We start from the raw sequence: 25,930 nt of genomic DNA, 5'->3' as shown, positions 1-25,930 counted from the left end.
AGACGAAGGAGAGAAAGAAGAAAACAAGCGCCGCCGAAGCGGCCGAGGAGGAAGGAGGAGAAATCCAGTGGCGCTGTCTCGAGATACGCAGGCGCGGGACGCGAGAGAGGAATAAGAGAGGCGCATATGTGAGGGAGAGATAGGACGGTACAGCCAGCCAAGATGGCCGTATCCCACTTCCCCGGCTTCCCTCGCTCGGTCCTCCGGACAGAATGCCTGCCGCGACGAAAACCAGCTTTGTACCGCCGAACAGAACACACGCACACAACCGCGAGGATCTCGCGCGTATACCGACACTTACCACAAACATTTCCAAAGCCGTTTCCGACCTCCCTCCCGCCGCGGCGTCCTCTCTTCGACTCATCATCCGGCGTCGGTGGTTAAATGCCTTTTCGGTGATCCGCGACGCTTCGCGAATTTCAAAATTGTCATCACCGTCGTTAATTTTCTTCGCGACACGCACGCTGACGTCCCCGAAACTTCGTTCGGAATGCCTACAATACTAAGTTGCGCCGTTGTAGCGTGAGACGAGTAGCCCTAGAGATGTATGGGGGATCAGGGTCAGAATAGGGGAGATAGGGTAGAGGGGCATCGAGCCGCCGCGCCGTTTTGGCGATGCTCTATTTCGTTAAAATTATCGCTGGATACTTATATCTGGATGTCGCTTTCACGGTTCCGTTCCGCGACATTTTATTATTTACACTTTTGAAATAAAAGTCAAAAAAGATTATTGCACTTTTTATTGTGTCAGACACATTGCGAGAATACTTACCGGATAAGATTTATTACGTAAATGATAAATAAACGTAATATGATAAAGATTTTTGCCGAATTAAAAACATATAAAAATCATCTAATTCGACAAATATGTGACAATTATCATGACGATATCGATCGCTCAAGACAATGGCCTGTCGTGCTCACTAAGATAAAAAAGAACATTCTTAAATGGCATATCAGTAGAAAGAGATTGTCGCGGTATAGAATATCGCTCTCAAGCTGCAGAAAGGCGGACAGAAGAAACGCAACGCAGAATGGAGGGAAAGAGAGATAAAAGAGAAGCGACGGAGGTTGTGACACGAGGACCGCGCGCGCATGATGGAGGGAGTATCACCAAGATGGCTGCTACAGAAGCAGCGGCATCCACATCGCGTGCCGCGACAATCACGTCGAGTCAAGCGTTTCTCGAAGTGGAAGTGCAAATCGCGTCACAGTGTTGTTTTTCTGCATATTAATTCCAATCTGATCTCGACAATCCTTAAGACGTATTTGCAAATTTAAGAGTAACATATTTTAATTGATATGAAACGACCACGCCCAAGCTGCGGGCGGCCATTTTGTAATGTCAGCTGAGCGCAGTGCATTATGGTAGCCAGTGATGCAACCCTAACAACCGACGCTCGCTTTACCAACCTTCATTGAAGTTCCATTCATCAGGTATTTTCTGTACTATTAATGTTTCTGAGCATTTTTCATATTTTTTCACTTGTGTAACTACGTCTTTTTTATATTAATCTATAATACGTCTCTTTTTATAGTAATCTATAATATATACTTTTAATTAACACAAATAGATCAGTAGACATTACTAAAAGCTGTTTCCTTAAATATGATACACGACTGTCTACATTATTTTATTCATAATTATTGATGTAACGTAATCTGCGATATTTAAAAAAAAAGTTTTATTATGAGATGATAATATACATCAGCTGTTATTAATAATGTAATTGATTGTTTAGATAATTAATTAAAATTTAATATTGATTTCGAAGCATTTAATAAGACATAATCACGCTTCTAAGCCTGTTTATTTTAATTTCAATAAATTAAATTCTTACCACTAAGCTGAAACAAATTTTATATACGAGTTTTGTGTATTGTAACGAATTTCTTATTGTTTTATTTGTTTTTGTATAGAATATAGACTGCTTTTTTAAATTTTCATGAGTACTATTTACTCTTTAACATTCGCAATTTACAAGTTCTCGTAAATAACTGACCAAGTTCTCCACCGTTCTCCATCGTAAAAGAGTGCTGATATCATCGCATTTTAACAGATCACAAAACGTATCCACTTACACTTCATTGCCTAACACACTGAGTACTTTAGCTCGAGTTTCACGGTATGTTTCGACTCCGCGCACGTTATATAAACGTAGTATATATCAGATAAATGTTTTCTCTTCTTTCACAGTCTCTGCCATATTTGCTTACAAGTAGCGAAAAATCGCGCATAGTTAAGTATTCTCAGATTTCTGATAAACTCGTCAGCGAAACTGAGATCGAATTATGGATTGTAAAATTCTACAGTTTCTACTTAATTGATATTATCATAATGTGACATGGTTAAAAGAGATAAATAAAAAATTATAAAGTTTAAAAATAAGAAAGAACATATGTAGGTACTTTATACATATAATGAAATGTCGATTTCGTATATCGTTTCCTAATAAAATATGCAAAACAATATTGAAAGATGTTTTATGCCATGAAATTAGTAAATATCGTAGACTAACAGAGAGATTGAAAAAGAAAAAAAATGAATAGAGAAACAAATATGGCGAGGGAAATAATCATGCATTGAAAAGGCGACTTGAGAAAAGAAAGAGATATTGTCACAAAAAAGCGATATTGTAACAAAAAAAAATAGAGAGAGAAAGATGAACATTTATCAGGTTGAGACGAAAATAGGGGGTGACAAACATTGTTAGGAAAAGGAAAGGAAGGAAATGTACATAGCAAAAAAGGAAAGGAAGTATGAAAAAAAAAGAAAAAGAAACAGAGAGAGAAAGAGAGAGGATTAAAAAGAAGCGATCGTGTCAGGATAAAAATAGAAGATGAAAAATGATCGCGCGGTGGCGTACGTACGTAGCAAAGATAGCAAATTGAAAAAGAGAGGAGGATTACATCTTTAAATAAGAGACTGAAAAAGAAGCGCTTCCATCTCCTTAAAACGTTTAAGAACGGAATCATCAGAAGAAATGGATACAACGAACTTTTATTCTACGTAAAAATAACAGAAATATAAGTAATAAGGAAAATGATTTATGCATCAGAAAAATATGAAGAATTATTTGGAAAAGGGGACGCAATAACGAAGTTGAGATTATGGAACGCAGAAAAGAAACGGACAAAGGAAGATAAGAGCGTAAGGTCGCGTTCTCATTGGTTTCTCGCATAGCTCTCCTCTCGACTGGTCCATCTCAGCACTTTTTCAGAGTGTGCACATTCCCCAGATCTTTCTTCGTGGCCCCGATGAACCTGCGTGATGAAAAGCTTACCAGCCCACGTAGAACCTTTTTACACTCTGTACCCCGCGTTGACCCTGTCCAAGCCTACGCGCAGGATATCTAGGACTAGTCCGCGACTTCTGTTTCACATACACAGGCGATCGTACACGCGCGCGCGTATGATCTTATCTCGTTCCATTGTTCTTAAACCACAGCGTCTATGTCTTACATACACGCTTGATCGCATAACAAGAGTCGTACAATATACAATTCATCATAAAAACTGTACATCGCCACTAGATATTACGTAACAAGGAAGGAATATATTCGACTCCTGATTTTAGCAACGTGTGAACGCAACAATAATATATAGTATGATTGTATATAACACATACACGTACTATATTATACATGCATTCTGCGTTTAGCTAGGATTATGCAGTTATATACTGCATATCCTATGCGCAACAACATACATATATGTTATTAATGCAGTTTGGCAATTCACAACCACTGTTCTGCGATTCTATCTGCAGAGTCTGTTATTTCTATAATTCTCCATATTTTGGCGAAGAACATACTTAATGCAAAAAATATGCAACGATTGCATTATCGTGTGCTTTTCGAAAGAATGTGAAATTTCCAACACAAAAAATTTTTATTTATATGAAAGTATTATATTCAAAATATATTTAAGTAAAGTTTTTTCGGATATAAATTATTGCTGCCATTTTAGCGCTGATCGTGTTAAACTTTAATGAGATATGGTTGGAAATTCTTGTTGATGTAACCTACGCGCTTGATGAACTTTTTATCACTTGTCAAATGCGGCTACCGCAAAGTGTTATTATTACGTCTGACACATTGCACATTGCAATTGATTTTACTGCTGCTATCAAATGGTAATCACAGTACGCCAAAAGTGTTGGGATCTACAGATTAAGCTGTCGCAAGTTTTCTGATTAAAGAAATTATATTTTTTCTCCGATTTGTCACAGAACACTCAGCTATATTAGGACGATTGCTATCGTTTCTTCGATCATTTATTCCACGCCATCTCACCGCCACGTTGTATTTGCCGATTTTACGTTATTTACACATGCACCCGCGGAAGCTCATTTATGTACTCCACTTATCTCTCTAATCTGACGCGCGCGCGCGTGTTCAGTCATCGGCCTGAACTTGTTAGCGCCTAAGGTTATCGTGTGTAATATCGTTTACGCTTATGCTCCTTCATTGCTTTAAGTAGGTAGAAACCAGCAGTCGTGAAATAATTGGCAGAACCTCACCAGGAATCGTAATGTTTTTTGTAATTATCGATTTATGTCTGTTCTGCTTATATAAAACGCAATTTGCGTTGAAATCATTATTTCAAGGATTCTATCTCCAAAGAAGAATGCAGTCATTAAAATAATTATAGCATAACTACATACATATATAATTATATACAAAGTATAGCTTACATTAGTCATACTTCATGCACAACAATTATTAATAATTATATTCTTAAATATGATGATTATATACAACGTTGAAATATAAAGATTTTTCGGTGATAAAAATTTATTTATATAGATGGTTTTTGAAATTATATCTTTTCTTGATCCTACCGTAATTAAATCAAAATTAATGATAAATATCTTGCTCATGTAGCATTGATAATTTGAACATTCTTATATTAAAATTTCTTGATACAATCTGTGTTATAAATGCCTACAAAGTTAAGAGCTAATGTCAATTATTTGTATAGCTGGTATAGCAGCTTAGACAAGTTAGAATATATCTCCTGAAGACAATTTTCCCTAGTATTACGCCTGTTAAGCCTCACAGTACCTATATTTGTTTGCAATTCTCTATATAAAAACAATTATTTTATATGAACAACTTTCTGCCTTTGTCTTCCGATCGAGTACTGAATTACTTTTAGCAAAATTTTTCACAAAATTATTGTTATTATTTTCGTCAATTTGTAAACTTCTTTACGTTACATGAGGATTTTATTATGAAACCAGAATTTTGGAGCACACAAAATATTTTTGATATCTAGTTGAAACTAGTACCAAATTTTTTTAGAGTTTATGATGTGAATTCCGGACAACAGAAATTCGATAACCATAATTTTGATCTACTTTATTGCATGATTTGGAATACAGCGACACTAAAAATAGTCTTTTATTACACATGTACTTTGCGATATATTATCTAACGAGCATATGATATAAACTTCAATTGAAATATATTATGATAATATGTGATATCATTATCATCTTTCGTTTAATTGTCTAAAAAACTCAAGTTGAATTTTTCATGTTTGTATTGCTGTTATTCTGATGTTAGTTCACTGCGCTTGATATAATCATACAGGCAGGAAAGCGCGTAATAACAGAGCGTTTACAGAACGAAGCACACCGATTTCATTGTCCCTGTGGTTTACCAATTTACGGACCATTACGGCTAACTCCTACAGGCCATACTGGGCGCGAGATGGTCACGTCGTATCATCCATTATTCATCACCCTCTTCCCCAGATTTCAGTACAATTTTGTCCGTTGATCCTGCGCTCTGTCCATATTCTCTTTATAAATTTTTTCGCAGTACAGGTTTTTACCTGTTACGTGTTATTAGTTCTTTCAATTAGTGTCACGGATTTCATTATTATCCGAAATAATAACACGTGCAAAATGGATATGACAGTCCGACTGCAACACTTCTAATTTAACAAAATATAAGAATATAGATTCACGAGATTAAATATACGTAAATGGAAAAATAAGATAATATACTCTTTAAGTAAACGTTATCTATTTATACACGCATTGTTATCTTTCTAATAATGTTTACGTGATAATCTTTTAATGTAATTTATTATTGTAATTAAAAAGAGAATTGATATGTTTAGTTTTAAAATATTATATTTTTCTATTGTGAAATATTTATACATATATATTTTTGCATTTTTATTGAGTTTTGTAATATCTTGACGAAGAACAAAAGAATGTGGAATTTTATGGAGTATTATAATCAACTAAGAATCTTCGCGAAATCTTTTCTCACGTTTTAATCAAGACAGTGTCGTATATCTAGCACATAATTTATTCTTGTCACATGTTACTGTGCTTAATATCTCAAGATCAAAACAGATTGTCCGCCACGCCGCAAGCGGAATGGAATGTCGAGGAACGTGTACAATTTTTCTGACGCAGAGGATACCATATTTTCCTAGCCAGTCTTGACCTTGACGTCTACAAAAGGAATGTTGTGCAAGATGGTCCAGAGACTATTTTGGAGGCGGGGTTGCCGAGAAGGATTCCGGGGGTACAAATACCTGAAGTCACTCCCCTTTCTTTTAGAGCGTCTCTCAGTTTAGGATCCGCCCGATTCTATGCCCTCTCTCCAATTCAAATAACCTCCATGAAAGAAATCATCATGGTAGTTGCGTCTAAAACGACTTTCGTGATGGAAGACGCTGACCTAAATTCGGTACAGAGCGCTTTAATAAAGACATTCTTCATTCAGCTTTTGTATTAAAGCATATCGTCGGTTGTAAATCGTCGTCGTCCTTTGTGGATTTTACACTATCATTGCTTTCGCAAGGGTTCTGAAGGGTTGTGCCTGACGCATTGAACTTTATTAATATCTGACATAAAAGGTATTGTCCTCCACTTTTTCGTTATGCGGCTGACGCGGTTCTGCATGGAACGAATCATACGATTATGTTCTTATTAAAAAACGGAGATGTTCTGTGCTCTCATATTTACGGCAAGAAAATCAATGGACTATACAATATATATACAATATATTGTAAAAAAAATATATCTACAAATTATGATTTTAAAAGTCCAAAATTATTGTGTAATAATTTTATTTAATCATTTAAAAATTTATGAAATATGTAGCAAAACAGAATATTTGAAGTACTACATAGAATTATTATGTGACTAGCAAGTTTTGTAAAATTTTGTATGCTTCGTGAGATATTTTTCGCGCAATCGTTGAGATAAATTCTTATATGTTCTATATATTTCTCTCCAGTCCTATATTTCTCCGTTTTCACATTTACCTCCATCACTTTCTTCGATCCTCTTCCACCGATTTATTCATGTTATGTTCGTGAACGTTTGAATTGCAAATTTACATCATACAGTCAATTCTATGGCACAACATGCCGAAGCTTTGAGTTGCAGAGTAATGCAATGCATTACTGTTGTATTAGACGCGATCTTGAACGGTTCAATGGAACGAGTATTAATATACACGCTCGATGTTATACGTAATACTATCTCCCGTGGTCTTGTTGCTATACGAAATTTGCTGATTGAGACTTTGCGGCGATTGGTTAGATTATCTCGTACTGTATATAGCGCAGTTTCAGCTTGATGCTATAACGCGCTAGAAAACTATTCACAGATTATTCAACGTAATGTACATGCTAAGTAATGAAAACTTATCTTTTATGTTATTATTGACTTTTTACATATACTTATTATGAAATGGCATGTGCCACGAAAAGATTTTGAACAAATCAGAATTAGAAAAATATAAAACATTATTCTATTTAAAAAATCTTAGATTTAAATCGATGATTAAAAATCGTAATGTGTGATTATATGTTTTCCCTTTATTTTTGTAGAAATTTGAATAAAATTAAGTTTAAAACAAATAAAAAATTTAATATTATAAGAGCTGAAATCTGACGCAAGAATTGCATGATCATCTGTGATAAGTTCTCCGTCAATCTTAATGTGACACGATCAGAGCACAAAGAGCATCAGTGTTCTTATCAAACAGAATATCATTGTAGGGCTCAGAATCAGGCATTCATTATTCATTTGATACAAACAGCGAATTCAGAAGCTTATGCTTCGATGATCATATTTATACAAAGTAAACGCGTTCAGTGTTCAGATATTCATAGAATATTACGCCATATGCTTTTATATACTCATTTACAGTTTACAGTATAGTGTGCCGGATTCTCTATATTTCCCTTCTATGGATTCTTTTTGAAATAGCATTTTTATTAAACCGAAATACTTTTTAACAATATAAAGGGTGTATATAATAATTTTACATAAATATCATTATTAAAAATTTAACATATGCAATAAATGAAATAAATATTGGTGCATTTTCTTGCATTACGTTATACAAAATATATATCTCTTTTCAGATCGGATGTCCAACTTGCTGATTCATGGAAAAATAGAAAACGTCGTCTTTTTACATTCAACATGACAAGGTAAGATATTAATATTAATTTTATTTATGCAGTATTACAAATTAGTTTTTATAAATTATTACGATAAAAAAAAATATACGACAAAATTTTTTTATCTAAACCAATTATAAATAAATTTTTTCTATAGTATATATTCTATAACGGACAAATGTCGCTCTTTACAAGGATATAATTCGTGTTCTCTTACAATGTTAGTATAATTAATGGTTCTCTAGCAATAGCTTACCCGCACCCTACCATTAGCTCTAAGTATTTATGGCCTCATTCATTTCATTTTATGTTTCAATTCAAACGTATTGATGCAATTTACCTGTGTGTTTTACACATAGTATATTAAAATAATTTGCTCATTTTATTTTATTTCATAAATTTTAGTGTGTGTATTTATAAATATTAAATTTGTACACATATAAAATATGTGTATAAAAAATTCTATAAATGTACATATATATAGATTATGGAATTTTAAAATATTTCCAGAAATCTATTATAGAATATAAAAGATATAGAAACACACACCCATGAATCGAAATATTTCAATCTCTGCAATAAATTATGGATTGTTACATTCTATTTTTTCATAAAATTTATTAATATCTCTGTAAAGTAAATTATTTAATTCGATATCCGATTCTCATATGTTTTCTTCTATCGACAATTATCGATTACGCAGACATCAAGCTACCAAAAACAAAGCGATTTTAAGTAGTTGTGCCATCAAAAACGTAACGCGAGCATCAGGTAGTAATTTATCTGATGTTATTTAATTATATGACGTCTAAATGACGAATTATGTGTTTTTACGATGTTCTAACATCCAAAGATCCTCAGGTGAAGGTTTCTACTAACGGTTATTCTTTGCCTTACCTCACTAGCCTCACCTGCGAGAAAGTTTCTCAATCGGTAAGGTAGATCACTCTTAAGCTTTAACGAGTCTTGAACGTATTAAATAAATTGGTCGTCAATTACTACTGGGTTATAATAGCTGTCCTCGCGCGTTCCTTTCTTCTTATTACAAACTCGTTTTATTCTTGATAATTTTCCAGTTACTTTTTTTGTCTCGCAAGAAATTTGTTCATACGTCTTTCAGTCATTATCATACTCGCAAGTGTCGATGTTCTCGTTTTAGTTATTAATCTGTAACAGAAAAAATAAACATATAAATACCATGTTTTGTCTCGTAATTTATAAATGCATCTGTGCATCGAGAAAATTGATAATGACAACTGTCTTATTTGTAAAGATAACAGCAGTGATAGTTTGAATTTAAAATTTTTGAGATTGTGCAATACATTTTAGATATTTATATGCGTCAATGATTATTGTAAAATTCCTAATATCGACTGCGAAACTACAGAAAATTCGATGCAACCTTTACAATCAGGTGATGACACGAAAGACCGCCAGATGGCAAAGGAAGCATCTTCCAAATCCTTGCTATGTGATTTTATCTTTACTCCTGATGCACTGCCGATCAATATAAGTGCTAATTAATAAGATTTTTAAAAATTTATGAACTTTTAATGGTATGATAAAGCAAGAATAACATTGTCTAGTTAGAAAAGCTATCGTAAAATACACACGCACATGCTAATCCATTTAAGATTATATCTTTTGGAGTACAGTACGCTGTTAGTAAAAATTACCCAGTAAGTAAGAAACGTCAAGAAACATTTCAACTACATTGCATTAATGTTAAAACGTTGCTGTAATGTAGTTAAAATGTTTCTTGATGTTTCTTGCTTACTGGGTAAATTATTACATAATTAAAAGAAATTATATTTTAAGATTTTAGTTTTTATATTATTAATATTACACAATCAAAGAAATTTTTATTTATTTATATTATCTTCAAATTAGATGGTATATTTAACATTTCGATTAAAACACTCAAAACGTAATTCGCTAAAATATTATCCAGTTCACTATTTTCTTTCGTTGTCATGTTTCGTATTTTGAGTTTCACAATCTTTACGTAAGAAATAATAACAGCAATAATCTCAATGTTATCTTAAAATGTCAATGTTTGTTGATTAAATATTATTAAATTGAATATGAAAAAGAGAGATGCGAGATAGTGAGTGCGTAGGAATGTGCAATACAAAAAGCAATGTTAATATAGAGAAAGAAGGAAGATTCAACCAGAATGAGAGCCCAAGCAGTGCGTTGAACCATTGCTTGGAGAAAAGTGGAGGAGCCAAAGCCACCAGAGCGATGAAGAATGAATGCTGGTTTAGCAAGAGCGCAGATTTGCCTGACTCGGGTGCAATGGCCCCATCGTTTTAGTGTTCGTCTTCTCGTATAGCTACGCCTCCTAATCCCTCTTTCAAAATTCTCGTTTTGTCATTTTAATTTTTTTTTTAGATCTATCTATAGAGTGAACCATCTATCATTCACATGGATTTTTTTTATCGATAGTTAGCGATGATACCTGCGTTTTTGCTCGTACCGCGTGGAATATATCACGGTATAACAATAAGCACGAAATACTCAATTTCTACAGCGTGTAATTCAAAACTAAAATACACTAACATAATGACAGAAATCATCGACGAAACGTAATAACATACAAGCAGTAGATAGGTACTTGACTTTTATCGGTAGATTCATCAAATTTAAATTCGTTAAAACGATATTTGATACTAAAGGGGGATCTTTGAAACTAGCCATTCGATGTAAATGCCGTTTTAAAGAAGGCATTTAGGCCCATTTTTGAGTATCCATATGGCCCGTTACACCTTCCCCATTCACATGGTGACTTTCCTCACGCCCCCACTATATTCGACACGCGCCCTTCTACGTTATAAGCTTAAAGGCCCTGACTTTTACGATTCTGTTCAAGTGGTCATAAAACCGAAGTTTATTGCCGTCATGATTTTCAAGCAAACGGGCTGCCACCTGTCGGAGTCTCGCAAAGCGAAAACTGTATTGGGTCTTCATCAACGGCACCATCAAATTAAAAGCTTAATAAACTTTTATGTAATTTATACGCTTATTCAGTGTAGCGATCAACGATGTGTATATATAGTGAAGATACAACCATCTATTAGGAGCAGTATAACTCTAGCATTATGTATTACATTCTTTTTTATATTTATATTATTTATAATATTGTATTTATTATCTATTATTTATAATAATTAAAAATAGGATGTAGGAGCTAGTTTTTATATAGCTGACTGTTTAGCAGATTATTTGAACATATTGCGGATGTTATTTTTCTCGTTTACTTAGAACGGTCCAACCAATTTGCATTTATGCCGACTTAAATATTCGAATTTGGATATCTTTTACTCTCGTGTATTTTTGAGAGCACAGCAGGAAGCTAATATTCTAAGTATTCATAATGACAAGAACGAGTAAGCAAATAACTAGGGTCAGCTCTAGCGAGCAGCTTATGATGGGCATTACTCGGCTCGTTACGGAATAATTTACGAGGTGCGAACCGCGGGGACGATAATCCAGCGACATTTACATCCCAATAAACACTCCCGATACTAGCGTGGCACGCGCCGTGAGAAGTTGCTTATTTGACTACTGACCTCACGGAGCTCACTTTTACGACATTTTAATTGTGCGATCGTCGTTTAATTGATCAGTAAAATAAGGGTAAATGCCTCGTAAAAGGCGTTTACGATAATATATTCTTATCTTTACATTTATTTTCATATCTACATCATCCTCGCATCGTCAAGTAGCCTCGATATCGGACCGGTTCGATCTAATGCAATTTCAAATGATCGAGATGTTTCATAATGCTCTTCGTTCCTAAACCCGTTTACCTTCCCGTTTAGCGCACGACTTGTCGATCAGGCTATTCCACGTCACGACAAATTTACGATGTTGCTACTGCAATAACGATAATCGCGAGATAGCTCGTTGATGTTGGTCGTTTGAATGTCTGAATGGATCTGGCGAGGCTAGTTCGCTACAAGACTCAAAGGTGGCGGTGCACGTATCCCCACGAACGGTCGTAGAGGAGAGAAAGAGAAGGCAGAAACATTGCGTGACGCGCGTGCCGCGCGGTCCTCCATCTCCCTTTCTTTCTCTCCCTCTTTCTCTCTCCGGTACGGGCACACAGCGTGCCTGTATCCACCGGTATCTCGCACGTTTCGGTAGTGGGAGTCCGCGGGGCGGTGCCTAGCCGCTCATGGGCGTCGTTCCGACTTGGAACTACTTTCACACGGCGTAGGAACTTTCATGCCACACCAGCGCGGTATTCGTGACGAATTCAATTCTGATTGGTCCTTAAGTATAACCTCCTCCCTTAGCGGCACATTCTCCCTCCTCGGCACTATCGCAACGGCACTCGCTCCGTTTCGTCTTGCTCTTAGCTGTTGCAATTGCGCATAACGTTCTTTCTTTTCTTCTTTACCCTCCTCCTGCCCCGTCTTCTTATCCGTTTCTGCTCGTGTCCTTACGTGCTTTCATCCCTCTCTTATTTGCTATCTCGTCTCTTCTCTTTCTTTCGTGCGCCGCGACGAGAAGTTCTTTCCTCTTTCCTTCCGAAGTCTTATCTGGCTCGCGCGTCTCAAATGTGACGCGCACGACGAGCGAGTACGAATTTAATCTGGCGGTACGTCGTTGAGTTACTGGAACGCTCGATAGGTGGCACTGAGGAATCGTATCGTGAGAAAGAGGGAGAGGTTAAATCGAATGGGAAGGGAGAGGACGAATATCGTTGAGAGGTGGAGCGAGACAGAATCAGAGGGTGAGAGAGCAATTGTGGGGGGAACGCATTGGGGGTGGAAGAGGGGGACAACAACGACAGTAGACAGAGCGAGAGAGCTCGGTTATCGTACCAGGAGGGGATGGTATACGAGGAACAAGGAGGGATACGGGCACTGCGATCTCTCCGTTAGGACGTAGTACTCCGGAGGAAGAGTACGGCGCGAGTGAGAAGCGACAACCGCACGAATGGGTAGGAGTGACCGTGACGGAGAGTGAGAGAGAGAGTGGACGGAGAAACGGTGGTTGGTGAAACAGGGAAGGAAACTTCGGAGAGAGTGCGAGAGAAATCGACTGCGAAGAACAGAGACGAAACGAGGTGAACGAGCGAGCAAGAGACGGACGACGGTACAGAGTGGCGGTACACGGGGCGCGAGAAAAGCGGTAGTGTGCCGTGGACCACCGCACTGGCATACCGTGATTCGTTACGATCCCCATCGTCCTCTCTGACTCGTACCGGACCAGACAGTCGTCAGCGAAGTCACAATACGACAAGTGCTAGTGCAGTGCGAACTAGCGGAGTCACTTTTGATTCCGTGACAGATCGACCGGCTTTTCAAGAGGCCTTTACCTGATCGAACGCGAAAATTTAGTTTATTTTAAAAAGAGGAAGAGAGAGAGAAAGAGAGAGAACCGCCCGCGAGGGTGGCTGTCGCGTGCCGGCTGACCGAATCGTCGTCGGGCGAGCACGCGGTAGAGGAACCCACAGGCAATTTTATAGCCCGTCTTATTACCTAAGTTTATTGCATCGTAACGGTTTAACGATCATCGCCTGTTTCCATAGTCGAGACCACCAGTTTATGCTTTGCCTGTAGCGGTAACCATAACAAGACCATAAAAGCCCCCGGCCGCTGACATGAGACCCATTCTGAATTACACTCTTACGGCCTACTGATATTGACACTCTGGGTGTAACCAGCTATACCTGCCGATGACTTTTATTACCTCTTAAAATTGTTTAATGCTCGTTTATTTGTCCCTCGTCAACTCTATCACTTGTCGCCACCCGTGTCAAACATATCGCTTTCTTAAGCGCGTACGTTTTAACTTGGAACGTAGTACGAGGTCAGAGGTTTTAACTTCTGTTTAATTTGAACAAGTTAAATCGGTGTAACCCGGCATCGGAATTGGAGTACGGACTAGTGAATTCGACTAGCCGTGTGCACTCCATGTAACTGCGGGCCGCTTTGAACTCTGACTTCTTTCTTCGCTTTTTTTGAGTGCCGGTGTTTTAGTGTAAGTGATCCAAAATACCCGGGATAATGAACTCGTACTTTGAGCAGACCGCGGGTGGCTTCTACGGAAGCCACCATCATCAAACAGGAGCGGCGAGTCAACATCATGATCCAGCCACTGCAGCAGCGTATCGAAGCTTTCCACTCGGATTAGGTATGTCGCCCTACGCCTCGGCGCAGCATCATCATCACACCTCATCCTCGTTAGGAATCCACCCAGGCGGTGGAAGCAATACAAGACCACCTCAAGACTCGCCGTATGATGCGAGCGTTGCGACGGCCTGCAAGCTTTATTCGACGACACCTGAGGCGACCGGTCACACCACGTCCTCATATTCAACAACGGCAACGAAAGACTGTAAGCAACAGGATCAAACGTCGACCCATCAAAACGGTTATGCCGCGGTGATGGCAGCGGCGGCGGTCAAGGACGTTTGGCAGTCAGCGACCTCGGGAGCGAACAGCCAGAGTAATTCGGTCGTACGTCCCTCCGCGTGTACCCCAGAGAGCACAAGGGTCAGCAGCTACGGTGGCCTCGTAGGCGGCGATCCGGCATCGAGTCCTGGTAACAACAGTTCGTCAAGATCACTCACGTCGTCTTGGAACACCTGCAGTTTAAACTCGTCCGCGAGTCAACCGGTCGCCACGCAACTGCATCAGCAACCTACTACCAACCATACCTTCTACCCTTGGATGGCTATAGCAGGTGAGTTTGCATTCATAAATGCTCTCTTATAAGACTATTATCATAACAGCCGCGATGAAATATAGGAGCCACTATGGTTAGGGGAAACGTGGGGAGCGACGACCACGTGGTCGGGAAGGCGTGGTGGATCAGGTTTGCCCGTCTGGTTATACCGGACTAAATTGTTAAAATTGCTTCCACGCGATCAAATTACCTAGAAATCGTGCGATGAGATTATAGAATAGAACGTTTCACGTGCATCACGAATAAATCCAGATAGATGAAAAATTTTTTATTGCGCGTGAACAAGATGAGTTATTTCACTCTTCTTTTGTTTACAAAAAAAGCGGAAGATATAGATATATGTTATATTCGTCGAATGCGTACTACCATGCCGAATGCGTTGAAATTTTTCGCCAAGTCTATTTGTGCGCCGTTTTGAAATACGGCGTGTCCGTCATAAAACCCGTGATAATAGATTTACAATCGTTGACAAAATAAAAGCATTCCATTACCTTCTGGTCGAATAAATACGATGACAAAAAAATTGGTAGCGACTAAAACTAACATGTAAAAGTGATATTAAATTATTGCTGTTATAGCTAACATTTGTCGAAATTTTTCTTACGTAAGTTTGAGATTGATATTGCCGTTTCTAAAGTGGCAAATTTTTCTAGACTCTTAATTGTCGAGCGCATAAATTATCATTTGATAGCATAGTAACGAGTAATAAATGATAACAGTAATAAATGTGCGCTCATGATTACTTTTAAATTGCTAGTCTTACCCCACGTTTCCATACGTATTCGTATAAAATGTAAATTTCACGAGTTTTTTATTTTCGCATGTGCAATGTCAACACGCGCGGGCTATGTTGTGGAAAATCGACCGTGTACCTTGGCAAAATTATGTCTGCTAGATAGGTAGAATGGAGTCAAGTGCGTGTAAAATCGTTGGGTACGTTGGGTATAATGGGGAAGTCCTCGTCCAATTGGGGGTTCAAGTGCCTTCCCCACTGTACTCACCCCACCGGAACCCCGAATTCCGGTAGTCAGCTGTTTCTAGCGGTGTCTTTGTCCTTTTCATTGCGAGAGAGATACTCCCGAATAACCTTCTGCTTTGCCGTTAGTAGATATATAATCAAGGGCTCATGGGTTATATCGCACTTTCGGTGAGACTATTTCCTTTACCAGCTCAACTGAGACTAGGTTTCTAGCTAGCTAGCAGTTTTTTTTGTTATCTCCTTTTTCTTTGCTCCAAACCGCCTCTAGCTCTTCCTTCTCGACGGGAATCTTCTTTACTGTTTTTTTCGGTCGGGTTTAAGAGTCACTTCTTTTTTTCTTCATCTTCAACTACAAAAGATATTTTACATATAAAGGAAGGAATTATTTTAAGAAACACCAAAATATTATTCAATGAATTTTGTAGTATGTAAATTCTGCAACGTAAATTTTTTCCTATAAAAAACAATTTTTAATATTCAAACGTATATCTTTTCATTATCACTTTGTAAGCTATATTATATCGCTCAAGAACTTGCTCTATACTTTAGGAATTTCCTGAAATTCCTAATTATTACGATAATTTAGTAATTTATTAATTTTAAATTATAATACATTTTTAATGAAAAACCTACACGCGAGCGCACACATACATGCACGCACAAAGTTATTATTTTATTTATCATCTGTTTAAGAATTGAAAGGAATAGTTTTCCATTCATCTTTATCTCGATCAATTGGATGTTCCGGATCATTGATTACGGGTTACGAATTGCTTTGATGATACATGGAACGCAGTGTTTATAGGAATCGTAGGAATGAGAAAAAGTATTTGATTGGTCGCATACTCGTATAACAGGTTCTATGCACTCGCGGATTGAAAGTCGTTGACTCATTTCGCACTCTCTGGCAAGTGCTTTTCAGTGTTGTTGGTACAATCGAGCATGTAGGAAAATTTATCGGTACAGGATTATGGATTAATTTGTCGTAGATTTGCAGTTAAATATAGAGCTATCAATGTCTATCGGCATTCATCTATTATCAAATACGATAAATGACTCTGATTTGTAGCCTCGGCTGTGTAGGAAATTAATTTACATGTCGTAGCTTCCGTGATATTTTGAATAATCATATTTAGATTAGATAACAAGTGTAGAAATATATATGATTTATGATACATCATTATATTGACATTGAATTGTTATATTGCATTTTACTATACAAAATTTCTAATTAACACTTTTATAAAATCTGTTTCAAATATATGATGCAGAGAGTGACTGTATTAAAATTAAATTAGTATATAACTTATAACGTGTGACAGCATAATAATACCATTTAAACCTTTACTGCAGCTATTATGAAAAGCTAAAAATATATATATGCGTTTATGCCTATTGTCTCTATTCATTCTTTAAATACTTATCGCGGTAAAGGTAATTATATAGTTAGAATGCATGCTAGTGTGAAATATTGCATTTGTCGCTTAATTTATCGCGCTTCTAACTACACCTTTGTGTATCGTAAGTGTATGATAAACGATTGCGAGATCGATTATATGTCCAATTCATATATAATAAATGTGAAGGTAGACATGGCGTCCGTAATATAAGTCTGGTTAATATATTACTTGATATTAAAAGAACAAATTTACAATTCTGTAGCTTTTTATTTTTTATAAAAAAACATTATTTCCAATGATTAAACGTACATTTTGTCGTTACTTCTTTTTTGTTAATGTGCATTTTATAAATCACTTAGGAAGCTACCGATTTTCGGCACGCGCGCGTGATTAATGTGCTGTATCTACTTTTATTTATCTACTTCTATCTTTTATGTGATGTATACTTCACACGCATTTATCAATACCGTCAATTCAATAACAGATACACATAGTTATAAAAAAGTTCGAAGTATAAGAATCATGTACTCATTAACTTAAGCAAAAAATGCTTAATCAACAATAAAAAAAAAATGACTTCATCAAAGACGGAAGCGATCTTAATCTTTTGTTTTCGTCTATTTTTGCAGATAGTATATAAGTAAACGATCTCAGTTTATAGCGAATACTATTAATATTTAAATTTCGAAACTTTTTTCTAATATTTTACGTAATATTAACATTAATTTTTTCTATATTTAATACTAAAAGTAGTAATTTCTTCCTTAAATTAGAAACATAGTGTTCACTAAATAATCTGCGATACTTACCAATAGCAATGAGATAGCATATATCTTTCTTTATAGAGCTGATTCACTTTCTCGGGATATACCTAAACGCGAACAATATTTATCACTCCTCATTGAGGGGTGACTGCGTCTACAGGGTAATTAGAGGGCGCGACGATAGAGGCTGGGGTGCTATTTAGGCATCTCTTCATTCCAGCCTATTGAGAGTGAACCTCTTTTACGGTGCAGATCTAAAAAAGGATCCTTTTTAAAGCTACATTAAGGGTTGCACGATAACTTGATACGGGAGTATTAATCAAGATAAATATGCCGAATAAACGTGCCATTAATGTAGCTTCCGTTTTCGAAGTTTACATTCATACTTCCGATGCATTTAAATAAATGCTGCTTTAAAAAATTAATATAATGTAATTTGTTTTCGCAATGACGAATAGTTCAGCAATCTTTGTCAAAGACAAAAAAAGAAATAAGACGCTAATTAATCTATATTAATTTATTTGAATAAAATATGTATTTGTTATTAATGTGTGAATTACAAAAACGAAATTAATATTAGCTAGCGCGTGGTACGGTCATAAGGATATTCAACGAATCTCGAACTCCTTCGCCGGATTCCCGCGTAAAAGCCACGTGGTGTCAGCGTCGCTCCCGAGTTGGAAAGGAGCATAGTGCTACTTTCTGCAATACGACGGTTGCGAGTAGGTAGGTGTTACGTACCTCGGGGAGCAACCTCGTTCAATATAAAGCAGCTAGGAACAACGTTGTAACCGTAACTTTGACGTTTACGACAACGAAATCGTGGCTCGGCTCGTTTATCCCTCCTTCTCCGAGAAACCCCCACTTACTGCTATGGCCGTTTATGAGGTTTGCCGGTAATACAGCGCTCTACTCTCGTATCGGAGAAGATCAGCTCTGATCTTCATGAGTCGTAAGATTCCCCTTTTACGGAACAGAAACACTCCAAAGTCTTGCCTTACACAAATTCGGGCTTTTCTTCGCACGATTTATTAGCATCATCTATGAAATAAATGTTTATTAGTTAAAAATATAAATAAACATATAAATTATTTGTGTGATTAATTGTTACGAAGGATATCACATTTATTATCATCAAAATATTTTATTTTAAAATTTTCATATATTCTTCTGTAAAATTAAAAATATAGATAACTAAGAATGTGATGAGAAAAAGAATGCGATAAAAATGGTGTTTAGTTAGTCGTAAAAAGGTTGCCTCTCATATCAATGCGTATCTTAAAATCAATTGTTGCATACTATTAGAGGATTATATGACGGATATGCATCGAGTGTAGGCGTGCATGTTGCACACAGGTGATCAAGCGGTCCGGATTTCTTCCATGTATAAAGGTGTACGAAAACTCAGGCACGTGTAACACAGACACTCACACTATGGCATCACGACCTAAAGAGGCAGCCTGAGTGAGTGCGTTCTTCGTATATGGAGAGAACCCTTTCCGTGTGTTGCTCCGTTGGCCCGGATGAAGTATGACGTACGAGCCTCTCCGTATGACTTACTACGCCCTTTTTCCCTTCTCCACGCCCGCCGCTCGTACTGTTCAATCGAAAAACATTGGAGCCCTCTCAAAAAATGCGCGCTCTTTAGTTACAATATGCGCCTTTCGACAAGGGAAAGTAAGAATATAACGCAGGAGATATACAAGACACATACTATAGTTATTATTGTACGTCATGCCGGATGTTTGGTAGTCTTGAATATCTCGAAAGTAAAAATGTAAAAATTAAAAATAGACAACACATTGGATATGTTATTTTATTTTTTATTTTATTTCTAGATATTCTCCTAATATTGATCATATTCCACCCTTCTATGCAATTTTTACCATTGAGTAATTAATTAACGGATATAACGAAATGAAAGATTCAAAAATAAGTTTCGAGTAATCTGATCATAATAAAGTTCGTGTTTTTTCCTCGTAATCATTTTTCTTAAGACATATATTCACTCCATTGTTTCAGATGAATAAATATATTCGTTCTGCTATCTATCTGTTGATACAGTGCTAAACTCGTAATAATACTTGATCATGCGATTCCTCGATGTTTTTTTTTTTGTTAGATTCTGCTTTGTAAGATCGACGGCATTATATAGTAAGAAATCACGTATGATTAAGCGGAAGCGGAATGAAAAGCGAACATTGCGAGCGGCGTGACGAAGGATTAGCAAGAACACAATTTTCATAATCATTCCGGCGTAATACCATCGCTGCAGTCTACCAATCGAGAGATTACTGTTGCACTCTGCAAGGTAGAGACTAGTTTCGACCTCGGCGCCATTAGCCGAGATGTGTGCCTACAGGTACACATGTACGTGTATCTCGCGGACCTTTCGCATTTTAATTTAAGCATCGCCTTGCGTCCAATCACGCTATTCGCGCTGTATATAACGTCCGACTTAAGGTATAATCTTTGATCGATCGTATCGTCCCCGCGTCCTGTCCCACGTCTTGCTTCTTCCTCTCGCAACTAGTAATTTTGACCCGCATGGTGCTTCTCGAAGAACTTCAATAAGCTTGTTATTTTTATTATATTTAAGTTTCGTTCCTGTTTTGATAATAAAATAATTACATAATATTCATATATATATAACAGGGCCCAGATAAAATATTCGAACAAACTGTGTGATCGCAGTAAACTGTGCGAAGTAGAAACATTTAAGCTTCAAGTTCAGAAAGGCGTACAGTTTTCAGCGGAACTGTTTGATCAATTCTCGATGTCTGTAGATTCGACTGAAGCAGTTCAGACATCAAGAAAATTCCGGACACACATTATTACAAAGAGGAATTAACTATCTTATATTTATTCTTTTCTCACAATGCATCGCATAACTTCATTTTGTAATTTTCAGTCTAACTTTCTTATTGAGATATTGACGAAAAAAAAAAGTAATTGTCGAGGCACATCCTGTTAGTTGTAATCCTTTTTAAAGAGAATTACATGTGAATTTCTTGCGTCCACGAATTATGACGAGAATGAAAAAATGTTTATGTATATGTGGGCATAAGCGTAACGCGCGCAGACTGCCGAGGCGTTGAGGCGCTGATCGGTACGTCACGCCGCCGCCAGTATAGCGACTGCCAGGGTTCTCAATTTGATGGACGAGCTGTTCGCATGTACATACAACTCGTGCACTAGTCTGACTTTATATACCGACAACAACCATACGCTACCTCACCGTTTTGCAAATTTCATGCCGTAGAAATTATTGTTAGCAGCCAGTATTAATCTTCGTATATCGTCGTCAGCGTCTGTTTCGATCAATTAATAAAGCAAGACTTCTAATATGAGAGACATTAATGCTTTCTGAAATGGACATTGTCACATGAATCCGTTACATAGTAATGGCTTTATCCATTAAGTTATACATATATATCTATTTAGAATTTGCCTACAGCAAATATTTTTTAAAAAGTTTATTAAGTATTAAGTATTATATATTTGCGTGTCTCATATTTGTATCGCATTATTATTCGAGGATTTAGTTCAAATTAGAAATATTTTCTTTTTAAATAGTTCAATTTTAGATATGTATATATATATACATATATACATATATTATCATGTTCCTTCGGGTTGGAATAATAGATACTTTGGAAATATACATCAGTGCTTCATAGGTATGAAGAATATGTTTATTTGCTCAGCGATCAGAACGATTATACCGCCAGACAAAGACCACGTCTCTAGCTGTGGCCGCAAGGAAAGATGACTACATGATAAAATAATTGATTCGAAAGCGTTCTTAGATACGTTTTTCATAGTTCTTGCCTGTCGGTTATGGATGAAAATATTACTTAGAAGAGTAGATTTCTAGATATTCAAATTGGTTAGAAAAATCAAAATTTATGGTAAATTTTATTTTGTAATCTTTTTAAATCGCGAATATCTCAGCGATAATTTATACATGAAACTTTAATACAGTTTCACTTTATACATTAATTGAAAATTGATACGTTTGTTATTTAATCAGCAAAATATGTTTGAGCAGTTTTATATAATTGAATTAATAAACATTTTTAACAGTTAAATGCATACCTAATAAAAAAAAGCATAATATCTTCTAATTAATCTAATGATTTACTTTTTATATTACCGTCGCAATATCGAAGAATTACTGACAAGGTCGTTCGATTTATAAGGTACGCACTGAAATCGAGCCACTACACTGACAACCGCACGGAAAATATTTTCGGAACACGTTTCACCTGCGTTTCTTTCTCAGTCTTCTCACGTATCTGCGTATCTGCGAAGTTAGGCTTGTCGCGTCAATATTTAATTAATACGCAACGACGTAATCGAGTCAGTTGATACTGCCAAATAGTCTTCCACGCCGCGTCCATAACTCACACAGCACTTTTTTGCACCGACAAACTTGCCCACCGTTCTTCCCGTCTGCCTCGATGGGCGGCCATTACGGACAGCACCTGCCACTCTGGCTACGACCTGACCACAATGCCTTTACTACTATCCCCATCATTGGGGGACCATCCTTGTCAGTCTCCAACGATCTTACCAAAGCAATTTAACGAATCTTAAGAGATCAGATCTGCCTACGTAACAGGGAAATTGATATCAAACTTAATTATTTTCATTTTTACGCTATTATATATTTTTCTTAATATATCTATTTATTACTATTTTTAAATCCATACATTTTTATATTTATTTTTAAACATTGCAAAAAAATATTGCGTGATTTATATAATTTTATTTATTACAAAAATTTATTTTCATCAAGGATTATACGAATTATTGATTTATATTTGCAATTTATTATTCACAGAAAGTTTTATTAATCTCATTGGACAATTTGCCATTTTTCTATACATGCTATTATAACAAACAATAATTAAATTTATTGCATGAAAATTTTATGATTTATTTTTAAATACTGATATTAAAGGAAATTTTTAAAGAAAAAAAAACAGCGGAGGATATTTTTTTCGAACACATTTTATTAAGAGTTATATGTGTCAAAGACCCGAACTGAAGATATATGTTAAAGTCGAGTAGCAGGCAAACAAAAGGACTTTAAAATTAAGAAGTTTTCGCTTCTTAGACGCTTGCCGTCTAAGCAATTCTTTTGAAAGAACGGAAGGTTGCGGACAGGTAAATTATGTTCGAGCTATCGTTCCATTTGTCTTCGACTTTCAATAGCTGTGCAGTAAATGTCTAAGCCAATGCCTTTTAGTAATCAATTTTTGTACGTGGTTAGAAACATTTCTAAAATGAATATTTAATTGTATCGATAGTAGCGAATTGTAGCTGATGAAAGTTTCATTAAAAATGAATGACAGGTACAAGTACTAGAAATTTTATTACCCTATTGAGAAAAGAAAAACCTTAGCTGACTCCATCACGTCGGTAAAACTATGAATGAGCAATCTGCGAAATGTACTGAGATTCTAATCTGGAAATGTTTTTTGTTAATGAAAACGTACGATGCACGAACATTTGTAGTGAAATTATGTATTCGTCACGTGCGCCTATTTTATCAGTATGCGTACAGAGCGTTAGAGAAACAGAAAGAGACACAGGCAGTCGGCAACATTGTGTAGCGATTAAGCGTTCGAACCGGGCATTATGTAACTTAACGACGTCACGTTGCTCGACTGCCGTGCATATACTTGCACATATGCGCACACATATGTACACACGCGTGTAAAAGTTATGACGTATTGCCTTCGCGACATATTTATTAAACGCTACGAAGATATTAGACTGGCGCGAACCGACATCATGTGCTCAAGTATGGACAAGCATTTGTTGGGCACCATTAGCTTCGATAATTTATGGCTACTGTATTGTTTAGAGCTGTCTAGAGCTGCTCTCCCTACGTCTCCACATTTTTTTCATCTCGTTTCTGTCTTTTGTCCTGTCTCGGATATGATATCTAGTTCGTCGAGAAGTCGACTTTACAATTATAATAAACGGTACTCCGCGATTATTTTTAGCGCAGTAAATTGCATGTGTGATTCATATTATTTTTACTGTCGAGACTGAGAGAGACACAATGCACATCGACGACGTGTATCTACATGTGTTTTGTAACAATTTTAATAAAACGCAATTCTTCAGGAATAGGCTACGGAGATGAATTAATCTCGATGAGAACTAAATTGTGCAAGCATTCTCAATGATACAATAGTTGACCACAAAGCTATAGACCGTTCGTTAGAAACAGCGGTATAGCAGCTACACACACACAACAAAATTTTTACTTCACGGAGCAGGTTTTCTCTAAGAATGCACGCACACATTCGTTTGTTTGATTTATAAGCCGGCTGAAAGTGGTCTTGCATCCGAGCATGTGTTATATATTTCAATAAATTCTATGCCGGAGCAATTATGTCTTTAAAAAAAGCCGTCTTTATTCCTTGTTCCGACATGCAGAAACTTCAGAATCTTAGAAACTGCTTTTTAATAAAAATATTTAATGAATTGAAGCTTTTCTACACTATACAAATAAAATTTATAAAGCAATATAAAAATTATCTTCAGTATTAATTTATCACTAAATTTATTACCGTGAGACGTTACATTGAGAAAAATAAAGAAATAGGAATGATTAAATTAGAACATGTTAAAAATTTTTATAATTAAGTATATAGCGCAGAATATTTACAATAATAACAAAAGCAGCGAGATATAGTTTTACTTTTGGTATTTGCTTCAGATCCAAAATCCTTTTTTTTTTGTAAATAGCATAATAATAACCCATCCAGAAATTTACGTAAGACCTCAGATAGTACTATAATTCACCTTAGTCGGCAATAAAATTGGCGGGTCGGGCACGTCGGCACGTTCGTCCTTCAAATTGTCGTTTTACACGACAAGAAGAGAAGCACAGGTACAAAACTAATACTACCAAGGCACACTGATATCTACGGCTTCCCTAACAACTAAACAGCCGTTTCCACGACAACAGGGGGAGAAACCGTTAGGTTTTTTTTTTTACGAAAAAAGTCATAAAATAAGCGGTCAAAACCGACGACAATGAACATAACTTTAACTTTCTATCTTCTTTTGGACCTTCCTCAGATCCACCCGAGTCCGACCTGTCTACGAACCCGCCAGTTCAACTCAATCCGTCGTCGATGCCTCATCGATAGCTGCCTCTAACCGAGAAATGTGTAGTCGCGAATTCGATCTGTCTCAAGCATCTTTTAATATATTATGTTAACGGGTTCGAGATTATATCTGTGTTTATGTGAAATAGTTGCGAGAGTGTAGATCAAGAGTGCCCATATGTCAATATTATATATACTCTGAAAAAAGTGAAATTACACGATTGTTTTTTTTTAATGCAAAAGAATGTTTTATTTTATAAACCAGTCCTAGCTACTTACGTTTTCGTTGTCGCACTTTATTTAATCAGCGTACGTTTTCTTGAGAATAGCGACTCTAATTTTAGCTCGTTTTAATTGCTTGGTATGTAACGAACGGAAAAAAGATAATTTTCAGTATGTTTACACGTATATCTGTCGCGCAAGCAAGGTTGACTGAACGCGAAGCGAGCCGCACCATGATCTTGGACAGTACCGATGCAAATACATTGCGCTCCGCCTACGAAGATTTAC

General features: G+C 36.5%; 1 protein-coding gene and 1 long non-coding RNA gene across 2 annotated transcripts; one reads left to right on the top strand and one right to left on the bottom strand.

Annotated features, from left to right (window-relative positions):
- The first annotated feature begins 13,266 nt into the window (after positions 1 to 13,266).
- Positions 13,267 to 25,622, top strand: LOC112456378 (homeotic protein ultrabithorax-like). Its single transcript, XM_025018876.1, has 2 exons — positions 13,267 to 15,141; positions 25,392 to 25,622. The coding sequence occupies exons 1-2, from the start codon at positions 14,463 to 14,465 to the stop codon at positions 25,460 to 25,462; spliced, it is 750 nt and encodes a 249-aa protein (XP_024874644.1). The 5' UTR covers positions 13,267 to 14,462; the 3' UTR covers positions 25,463 to 25,622.
- LOC112456384 lies at positions 16,088 to 19,321 on the bottom strand. Its single transcript, XR_003040946.1, has 3 exons — positions 19,029 to 19,321; positions 18,333 to 18,541; positions 16,088 to 16,472 (listed from the first exon to the last, which is right to left on the bottom strand). It is a non-coding gene; the product is annotated as an uncharacterized LOC112456384 (long non-coding RNA).
- Positions 25,623 to 25,930: the final 308 nt, after the last annotated feature.

Source organism: Temnothorax curvispinosus, unplaced genomic scaffold (assembly GCF_003070985.1).
Source record: "Temnothorax curvispinosus isolate PA1 unplaced genomic scaffold, ASM307098v1 QBEX01000632.1, whole genome shotgun sequence".
Classification (NCBI taxonomy): Eukaryota; Metazoa; Arthropoda; class Insecta; order Hymenoptera; family Formicidae; genus Temnothorax; species Temnothorax curvispinosus.
This window is presented reverse-complemented; position numbering and strand designations above follow the sequence as displayed.

What these genes read in the sequence shown, in the direction of transcription:
- LOC112456378 (XM_025018876.1), top strand. Translation starts at nt 14,463, where the DNA reads ATGAACTCGTACTTTGAGCAGACCGCGGGTGGCTTCTACGGAAGCCAC. An exon ending in CCCTTGGATGGCTATAGCAG is followed by an intron (nt 15,142 to 25,391) that starts GTGAGTTTGCAT and finishes GACCTTCCTCAG; the next exon opens with ATCCACCCGAGTCCGACCTG.